At 42.1% G+C, this 10,258-nt stretch overlaps 1 protein-coding gene across 1 annotated transcript; it reads left to right on the forward strand.

The window, feature by feature from the left end:
- Positions 1–1,719: 1,719 nt before the first annotated feature.
- Positions 1,720–10,054, forward strand: LOC102787495 (protein NLRC3-like). The gene is made up of 2 exons (XM_035907904.2): positions 1,720–3,338; positions 9,868–10,054. The coding sequence occupies exons 1-2, from the start codon at positions 1,735–1,737 to the stop codon at positions 10,052–10,054; spliced, it is 1,791 nt and encodes a 596-aa protein (XP_035763797.2). The 5' UTR covers positions 1,720–1,734.
- The last annotated feature ends 204 nt before the right edge of the window (positions 10,055–10,258 follow it).

Here is a 10,258-nt window from a genome sequence, read left to right on the forward strand (position 1 = left end):
GAAGCTGTCTTGTACACTTAGCAGAAACACAGCCCCAATGCATATTGTTTCTGCCTCTGTGGGGATGCCGTTCTTTGGGTCCTACTCAACATTTCTCTTACACCAAACATGGTTGGTCATGTTGACACCAAAGACCTTGATTTTGGTTTCACCTGAAACAAGACTTTTACTTGAGCCTTCTTGGAATCATTGACAAACTTAAGATGGGCCATTAAATCCTTCCATTCACTTCCACTTATCCCATTCAGGGCCATGGGAGAGCTGGAGCCTATCCCAGCTGTCGTGGGTGAGAGGTGGGGTACACCCTGGGAAGGTTTCCAGTCTAATCGCAAAGCTAACACAAAGAGACAGACTCCTATGAGCAATTTACAATCACCAATTAACCTAACTCCACTAACTGCACATCTTTGGACTGTGGGAGGAAGCCAGAGTACCGGGAGAAAACTCGACAAGGGGAAAATTCAGTTTCGAATGGCCCTTAGCAATGGGTCAGACACTCCATGCTCCCGAAGCCCAACAGGACTTCTTCTTTAGTCTGATGGTTTCCTTCATCTCTGGTGTGTGTAGGTGTGTCCTACTCTATGTGCTAGAAATGTTATGTTCCAGGAAGTGTGAGTTTAACCACATTTCCATGTAGCACATCCAACTATACTCATATCCATTCTGGGTCTTAATTAAGGCTCCAGGCTTGTTCTTGAAAACTTGCATTTTTTCCCTCTCAATTAAATTAGGCTCTGCAGCCTTTCCATGCTTTGTGATTGGCTCCAACAGCCAACTACAGACTGATCATGACCATGATATATATTTGTCAGTGCTAGTATTAAATTTTAGCACTTCTGGCTTTACTGTGCTTTGTTTTGATCAGAATATTTTTTCCGTGGTTTTCACAGTGTGGAGGAGCAGATGTCCTGCTGTACTTCCTATCAGGATTTTAAAAAGGATCTGGTCTCTACCAGCTGTGGATGCAGACAGTCCATCTCCTTGCACCAGTCTGCTTCATTAGAAGTCTCTTCAGGCATTCAGAGAAACTATGAAAGTAAGCTCTGTCTGATTATTTCATTTCTGAAAGCTGGACTTCTTGTGTTGTTCAGGTATTAAAAGCTAAAATAAAACGTGGTGCCTTGCCAAATGAGCAAAGGACAAAGCACAAAATATACCCAAAGGGCCTTTATTCTTAACAAATTGAATTCTAAAAAAAAAACAACAACAATTCAAGTGCATCAGCAACTATAGTGGCTTGTCTTCTTCTAGTGCGTTGCTTAAAGCTCACTCACAAATGCACAGTTGAAGTGGTCCAAATCCATAAATGGTAAGGAAAACCAATGGACTTTATCCGTTAGGCCTGCAAGGTCATTCAGCATTCAACTACACCAACCAGCCTAGAGGGACTGGTTTGGTCCAAAAATCTGAGGCGTAGCTCTCCCCCTTGGCCTGGTTGAGAAGAAACTTCCTTTTCCCTGTCTCTCTCCCCCCATCCATTTTTCTATAACATCCAGTTATAATATATATTTTGCTTTATGTTCATTGATTTTCATTCTTTTAGCAGATAGTCGTCTGCTGCAGAAGTTGTTAGACGAACATAAGGCTAATCTGGGGAGGAGATGTAAACGTTTGACTGAAGGAACAGGAAGTGGAACCCTATTTAACAGGATCTTCACTGAGCTCTACATCACAGAAGGACAGAGTGAAGAGGTTCATACCCAACATGAGGTGTGGCAGCTGGAGACAGTTTCCATGAACAAGGCCCTCCATGACACTCCAGTCAGCTGTCATGACATTTTTAAAGCCTTGCCTGACCAACAGAGATGCATCAGAGTGGTTCTGACAAATGGCATTGCCGGCATTGGAAAAACTTTCTCAGTGCAGAAGTTCACTCTGGACTGGGCAGAAGGTTTGGAGAACCAACGTGTCAGTGTGGTGATTCTGCTTTCATTCAGGGAGCTAAACCTGATCAGAGATGACCGGTACAGTCTTCTGGACCTGCTCCATGTTTTCCATCCAACATTACAGAAGGTCACAGCAGAGCAGCTCACTGTCTGCAAACCTTTGTTCATCTTTGATGGCCTGGATGAAAGCAGACTTTCATTGGATTTCACTAAAGGGAAGCTTGTGTCTGATGTCACACAGAAGTCAACAGTCAGCGAGCTGCTGACAAACCTCATCAAAGGGAATCTGCTTCCCTCAGCTCTCATCTGGATAACTTCCCGACCTGCAGCAGCCAATCAGATCCCTCCGATATGTGTTGACAGGGTGACAGAAGTACGAGGCTTCACTGATGCCCAGAAGGAGGAGTACTTCAGGAGGAGATTCAGTAATGAAGAGGTGTCCAGCAGATTCATCTCCCACATGAAGACATCCAGGAGCCTTCACGTCATGTGTAGAATCCCAGTCTTCTGCTGGATCACTGCTACAGTCCTAGAGCACATGTTGACTACAGAGCAGAGAGGAGATCTGCCCAAGACCCTGACTGACATGTACTCACACTTCTTGCTCGTTCAGACAAAGAGACAGCACAAGTACCATGAGGGATATGAGACGAGTCCACAAGAGCTGACAGAGGCTGACAGTGAAGTTCTTCTGAAGCTGGGGAGGCTGGCCTTTGAAAATCTTGAGAAAGGAAACATCATGTTCTACCAAGAAGACCTGGAGCAGTGTGGTCTGGATGTCACAGAGGCCTCAGTGTACTCAGGAGTTTGTACAGAGATCTTCAAACGAGACTGTGTGATATTCCAGAAATCAGTCTATTGCTTTGTTCATCTGAGTATTCAGGAGTTTTTGGCTGCAGTCCATATGTTTCACTGTCATACTAACAGAAAAACAGAAGTGCTGAAGCATTTTCTAGGGAATGGTGAACATGTTTATTGTGGTGACATCTCGTCTTTAGATGTCTTTCTGAGCAGAGTCATGCAGAAATCCCTCCAAATTAAAAATGGACACCTGGACCTGTTGGTCCGATTCCTTTATGGTCTCTCTCTGGAGTCCAACCAGAGACTCTTACGAGGTCTGCTAGGCGAGACAGAGAGCACTCCAGAAATTATACAGCGAATAATCAGCAATCTTTGCAAGATAACCAATGAGAATACCTCTCCTGACAGATGTATCAACATCTTCCATTGTCTGATGGAAATGAATGAACTCACGGTACATCAGGAGATCTTGGAGTTTCTGAAGTGCAAAAACAGATCAGAGAAGGAGCTCTCTGAGATCCACTGCTCAGCTCTGGCCTACATGCTGCAGATGTCAGAGGTTTTGGATGAGTTTGTCCTGAAGAAGTATAACACATCGGATGAGGGACGAAGGAGACTGATTCCTGCTGTGAGGAACTGTAGAAAGGCTCAGTGAGTAAATATCTGATTAACATTGTAAATCAATGTAAATTTGTAGCTAAGGTGTTCAAAAGTTCTTACTATAATGCTCTCATTGTTCTTTCTTATAATTCCATTTTTTTATATTGCAAACAATACACTGGTTAGATTTTCACAGATGCTGTTGAGCTGCTCTGAAAATGTTGTTTGTTTTTTACAGTAAGTAAGAATTACTGTAACAATGCATTGTAATGATGCATTACTGTTTGCTTACAAACTCTAACTAATTACGACCACAGTAAATAGACTAAATGTGAAATTGCACTAAAATCTTCAGGTCTGAGAGAGACTGAGGAGAATTATTGTTTCATGTTACACATGTTAACACAAATCTCTATCCCAGGGGTAGGGAACGTTAGTCCTCGAGACTAGGTTTTAGATCTCACCCTGGGTCACCACACGTGAATCAAATGATTAGTTCATTACCAGGCCTCTGGAGAACTGCAAGGCATGTTGAGGAGCTAATTTAGCCATTTAAATCAGCTGTGTTGGATCAAGGACACATGTAAAACCTGTAGGACACTGGCTCTCGAGGCCTGGAGTTCCCTACCCCTGCTCAATCCTAATGAGGACACAGTTCTCTGGTCCCCTCCCCAATCAGACCAGGAGTGACATGTTTAGCCGCATGTTCTCCTTAAATTGCTGGCTGTCTGAGTGGTGTCCCAGAAACGATGTGGGCTTCATAGATAATTGGCAAACCTTCTGGAGGAAACCTGGTCTTGTTAGGAGAGATGGCATCCATCCCACTTTGGATGGAGCAGCTCTCATTTCTAGAAATATCGACAAATTTATTAAACCCCTCAAAACATGACTATCCAGAGTTGGGACCAGGAAGCAGAGTTGCAGTCTTACACGCCTCTCTGCAGCTTCTCTCCTCCTGCTACCCCCCCAAAAACCCATCTCCATAGAGACTGTGTCTGCTTCCAAAAAGACAAAAAACAAACTGAAAACCAGCAACAAACAACTTAAACATTTACAAAGAAAGAATAATACAGTATCCACATCTGAACCAAAGAGTAAAACAGTGAAATGTGGATTATTAAATATTAGGTCTCTCTCCTCCAAGTCTCTGTTAGTACATGACTTAATAATTGATCAACAAATTGATTTACTCTGCCTTACAGAAACCTGGTTGCAGCAGGATGATTATGTTAGTTTAAATGAATCAACACCCCCGAGTCATTCTAACTACCAGAAATCTCGAAGCACAGGTCGAGGGGGCGGTGTGGCAGCAATTTTTCACACCAGTCTATTAATTAATGAAAGACCAAGACAGACTGTTAATTCATTTGAAAGCCTGATGCTTAGCATTGTCCACCCCAGCTGTGAAACTCAGAAACCAGTCTTACTTGTTATCATCTATCGTCCACCTGGGCCTTACACAGAGTTTCTGTCTGATTTCTCAGACTTTATATCTAATTTAGTTCTGAGCTCAGATAAAATAATTATTGTGGGTGATTTTAACATCCATGTTGATGCTAAAAATGACAGCCTCAACATGGCATTTAATCTGTTGTTAGACTCAATTGGTTTCTCTCAAAATGTAAAAGAACCCACCCACCACTTTAATCACACTCTAGATCTTGTTTTAACATATGGCATAGAAACTGAACATTTAACAGTGTTTCCTGAAAACCCTCTCCTGTCTGATCATTTCTTGATAACATTTACATTTACAATAATTGATTACGCAGCAGTGGAGAGTGGACTTTATCAAAGTAGATGTCTTTCTGAAAGCGCTGTAACTAAGTTTAAGAATATAATCCAGCCACTGTTATCATCGTCAATGCCCTGTACCAACACAGAGCAGAGCAGCTATCTGAACGCTACCCCAACAGAGGTCGATTATCTTGTTAATAATTTCACCTCCTCACTACGTACGACTCTGGATACTGTAGCTCCAGTGAAAACTAAGGTCTCTAATCAGAAGTACCTGACCCCGTGGTATAATTCTCAAACACGTACCCTAAAGCAGATGACTCGTAATCTGGAGAGGAAATGGCGTGTCACAAATTTAGAGGATCATCATTTAGCCTGGAGAAATAGTTTGTTGCTTTATAAGAAAGCCCTCCGCAAAGCCAGAACAGCTTACTACTCATCACTGATTGAAGAAAATAAGAACAACCCCAGGTTTCTCTTCAGCACTGTAGCCAGGCTGACAAAAAGTCAGAGCTCTTTTGAGCCAACCATCCCTTTAACGTTAACTAGTGATAACTTCATGAACTTCTTCACAAATAAAATTTTTATCATTAGAGAAAAAATTACCAATAATCATCCCACAGATGTAATATTATCTACAGCTACTCTTAGTTCCATTGATGTTAAGTTAGACTCTTTCTTTCCAATCGATCTTTTTGAGTTAACTTCAATAATTACTTCCTCCAAACCATCAACGTGTCTTTTAGACCCCATTCCTACAAAACTGCTCAAAGAAGTCCTGCCATTGATTAATTCTTCGATCTTATATATGATCAACCTATCTCTAATAATCGGCTATGTACCACAGGCCTTCAAGGTGGCTGCAGTTAAACCTTTACTCAAAAAGCCATCTCTAGACCCAGCAGTCTTAGTTAATTATAGGCCAATCTCCAACCTTCCTTTCATATCAAAAATCCTTGAAAGAGTAGTTGTCAAACAGCTAACAGATCATCTGCAGAGGAATGGTTTATTTGAAGAGTTTCAGTCAGGTTTCAGAGTTCATCACAGCACAGAAACAGCTTTAGTGAAGGTTACAAATGATCTTCTTATGGCCTCTGACAGTGGACTCATCTCTGTGCTTGTCCTTCTTGACCTTAGTGCAGCATTCGATACTGTTGACCATAATATCCTATTAGAGCGATTAGAACATGCTGTAGGTATTACAGGTATTGCACTGCAGTGGTTTGTATCATATCTATCTAATAGACTCCAATTTGTGCATGTAAATGGAGAGTCCTCTTCACACACTGAGGTTAATTATGGAGTTCCACAGGGTTCAGTGCTAGGACCAATTCTGTTTACATTATACATGCTTCCCCTAGGCAGCATCATTAGAAGACATAGCATACATTTTCACTGCTATGCAGATGACACCCAGCTCTATCTGTCCATGAAGCCAGATAACACACACCAATTAGTTAAACTGCAGGAATGTCTTAAAGACATAAAGACTTGGATGGCCACTAACTTTCTGCTTCTTAACTCAGATAAAACTGAGGTCATTGTACTCGGCGCTGAAAAGCTTAGAAATATGGTATCTAACCAGATTCTTACTCTGGATGGCATTACCTTGGCCTCCAGTAACACTGTGAGGAACCTTGGAGTCATTTTTGACCAGGATATGTCCTTCAACGCACATATTAAACAAATATGTAAGACTGCGTTCTTCCATTTGCGCAACATCTCTAAAATTAGAAATATCCTGTCTCAGAGTGATGCTGAAAAACTAGTTCATGCATTTATTACTTCCAGGCTGGACTACTGCAATTCATTATTATCAGGATGTCCAAAAAACTCACTGAAAAGCCTTCAGTTAATCCAAAATGCTGCAGCAAGAGTACTGACAGGGACTAGAAAGAGAGAGCATATTTCTCCTGTTTTGGCTTCCCTTCATTGGCTTCCTGTTAAATCCAGAATTGAATTCAAAATCCTTCTCCTCACATACAAGGTCTTAAATAATCAGGCCCCATCTTATCTTAATGACCTTGTAGTACCATATCACCCTATTAGAGCACTTCGCTCCCGCTCTGCAGGCCTACTTGTTGTTCCTAGAGTATTTAAAAGTAGAATGGGAGTCAGTTTTCAGGCCCCTCTTCTGTGGAACCAGCTTCCAGTTTGGATTCGGGAGACAGACACTATCTCTACTTTTAAGATTAGGCTTAAATCTTTCCTTTTTGCTAAAGCATATAGTTAGGGCTGGACCAGGTGACCCTGAATCCTCCCTTAGTTATGCTGCAATAGATGTAGGCTGCCGGGGGATTCCCATGATGCATTGAGTTTTTCCTTTCCAGTCACCTTTCTCACTCACTATGTGTTAACAGACCTCTCTGTATTGAATCGTATCTGTTATTAATCTCTGTCTCTCTTCCGCAGCATGTCTTTTATCCTGTCTTCCTTCTGTCACCCCAACCGGTCGCAGCAGATGGCCGCCCCTCCCTGAGCCTGGTTCTGCCGGAGGTTTCTTCCTGTTAAAAGGGAGTTTTTCCTTCCCACTGTCGCCAAAGTGCTTGCTCATAGGGGGTCATATGATTGTTGGGCTTTTCTCTGTATCTATGAAGCGCCTTGAGGCGACATTTGTTGTGATTTGGCGCTATATAAATAAAATTGAATTGAATTGAATTGAAGTTAACAACTTTTTTTAGTGTCTGTGTTTTTGTTGTTAATGTTTAAGCATAGCATCAAAAACAAAAACCAAAGATGAAATTTTGTGCAAAGAGACTTAAAATCGGCATATTGATTGTACCTAGAAATTGAGGTTACAGTGCTACAAGCCTAACTGCTCATCAATATTGATTGAACTCCCCCCAGACTGAGCTCCAACAGGGAGATCAGTTTGAGAACAGAAAAAAACACCTCTGCACATAGCACATGAAAAAACTCTTAATACACCAAAGAAACACATGACAAGCAACAGGGATGGGTAAAGGGTGAGAGATAGCCAATGTAGACAGTACATCCGGGCCTGCAGCCTATGCGCTGGTCTCCTTGATCCACCGTCAGCATTGGAGGGGAATAAGCGTCGAAAGCGTTTGGAGGGGGAGGGGGGATGAGTGTACATCTGTATGTGTATATATGTCTGTGTGTGTGTGTGTGTATGTGTCCAGAGCTCAGCTGAGACAGTGTCCTTCGCCCTTCCAGGCTAAGTAAACAGTCTTCCAGCTAGGGCTGGGCGATATATCGAGTTTTTAAAAAAAATATCAATATATTTTTGTACAAGATATAAGATGTGACAATATCCTTGATATCGATATAGTCTATGTTACGTTATAATTATACTTGTGGAGCCACAAGTTTGCCTCTCTTTCGTCCACTTTTGTCTCTACGCAACGTTACTCCGCCTCGCCTCTCTCCTTCACTGACCACAACTCCCCCTCCTCCCCCATCGCTTCACCTACAGGCAGCGACAAAATGGACACGGCAAATCTCCATTAATGAGTTACTGCGCATCGCCCCGTGTGTGGGGCTGAACGAGGTTAACACGTTAACGAGCAAACCACGCTAACGCCGTGCAGCCCCTCCTAAAATCCTTTCATTCTCTCAAAAGTTGACAGCGCGCCTTATGTATGAATTCTGGTTGTGCTTGATGAACGCGAACCGATTTGAAGTAGTACAAGACGTGCAGCAATCTGTCAAAAAATGTTTTAGTACGACTTTGGTAAGCTTCGGAGCTGCACCGCTTGATGGATTGTCGGAGCATTACGGCTACAGAGGAGCCTCGCGGAGTGATACGTACTGTGCTTCAACGTAATATTACCGTATTGTGTGTGTAAATGGCACCTGTTCAGAGACATGGCTATGAAGCGGATTTCAAACTCCAGGCTGTCAGTCACGCAGTAGAAGTTGGGAACAGAGCAGCTGGGAAATCTGTCTTTGTTGTTATTCTCAGCATCTTTTAGTTTACATTTTGACTGCACAATTGTGACCTCTTTGTTATGCACAAAAACAACATTGTTTTATTTTATTTATGGAGCATTATTATTTAATAAATGATCATAATTTATTTTTGAGTAATTTTTTCATGTACATCTATGCTGTATGTTAATAAAGGTGCCTGTGTGACATCTGGAACACAGCTTTGACTAAGAACTCTCTTTTTGTTCTTACTTTGTGGCTTTAAAAAAATATCGAGATATATATCTTATATCACCATCCAGCTAAAAAAATATCGAGATATGAATTTTGGGTCATATCGCCCAGCCCTACTTCCAGCCAACCCAGGTGGCCTTGCATAGAATGGGAAGAACAGTCTAAACACAGTCGTTATCAGGGTGTTTTTTTTTCAGCTCCAGCCTTGAGACCGCGGCTGGCGCAGAAGGGGTCTCCGCATGAAGTGATGGTGTTTTTTGCTTTAGTGCGAACAACTCATATGAATTTCAAAGCTGTTCTAACAGTCCGACACTGGTCTCTCAATCTCCCGTTGGAGAGCTGTGAGCTTCTCCATGATGTTATCAAACTTACGCTCCGTGGTCTTGTCATTCTTGTGCTCAAAGAGCTGATTCTGAGAACTCACGACCGCAGTGAGCTTCTCCAAGATGTGATCCAATTTGCGCTCAGAGGTGTTATTCCGATTTTATTGGTACTAGTTGAACTCCGCCTCTGGCTGCACACTGTATACTTCACTAGGTTTGTGTAAGCATTCTGTCTGCAGATGTGTGGAAAGAGCTGATATTAATTTGTCTCTGTCTGGATTCAGTTTGCACCATTGTGCTCTTTTTCTTTTGTTCAATGATATCTTACTTTGGAACATGCCATACAAAACACTAGTTCTTTATAATAACTTGTTCTGTAATATGTGTCATCACAGACTTTCTGGCTGTAAACTGTCAGAGACTCACTATGAAATCGTGGCCTCAGCTCTCATGTCCAACCCCTCCCATCTGACAGAGCTGAACCTGAATGGAAACAACCTGCAGGATTTAGAGTCAAAAAACCTTTTTGCTGCTCTGGAGAGTCCAAACTGCAGACTGGAGACTCTGAGGTCAGTTCACTGATTACTATTTCTGAAGATATTTCAAAAAATTGAACTGTAAAGCTTTCCCCTTATAACCTGACTCTAGTGCTGTCAGATGGAGTGACCCATCTTTTTTCAGTTCCTTTACGGTATGTTGGTTTTGGGTATCCAGGACTCGAATTTCGGCACCAGATTGTGCACATAGTTTAATAGGTTAAATCCTACACTCTACATTACCTGATGC

The sequence above is a fragment of the Neolamprologus brichardi genome, chromosome 17 (assembly GCF_056152115.1).
Source record: "Neolamprologus brichardi isolate AB-2024 chromosome 17, ASM5615211v1, whole genome shotgun sequence".
Lineage (NCBI taxonomy): Eukaryota > Metazoa > Chordata > Actinopteri > Cichliformes > Cichlidae > Neolamprologus > Neolamprologus brichardi.

Bases quoted from the DNA above. Each gene is read 5' to 3' on its own strand.
- LOC102787495 (XM_035907904.2), top strand. From the start codon at position 1,735: ATGAACAAGGCCCTCCATGACACTCCAGTCAGCTGTCATGACATTTTT. The intron at 3,339-9,867 runs GTGAGTAAATAT...GTGTCATCACAG, and splicing joins AGGAACTGTAGAAAGGCTCA to ACTTTCTGGCTGTAAACTGT.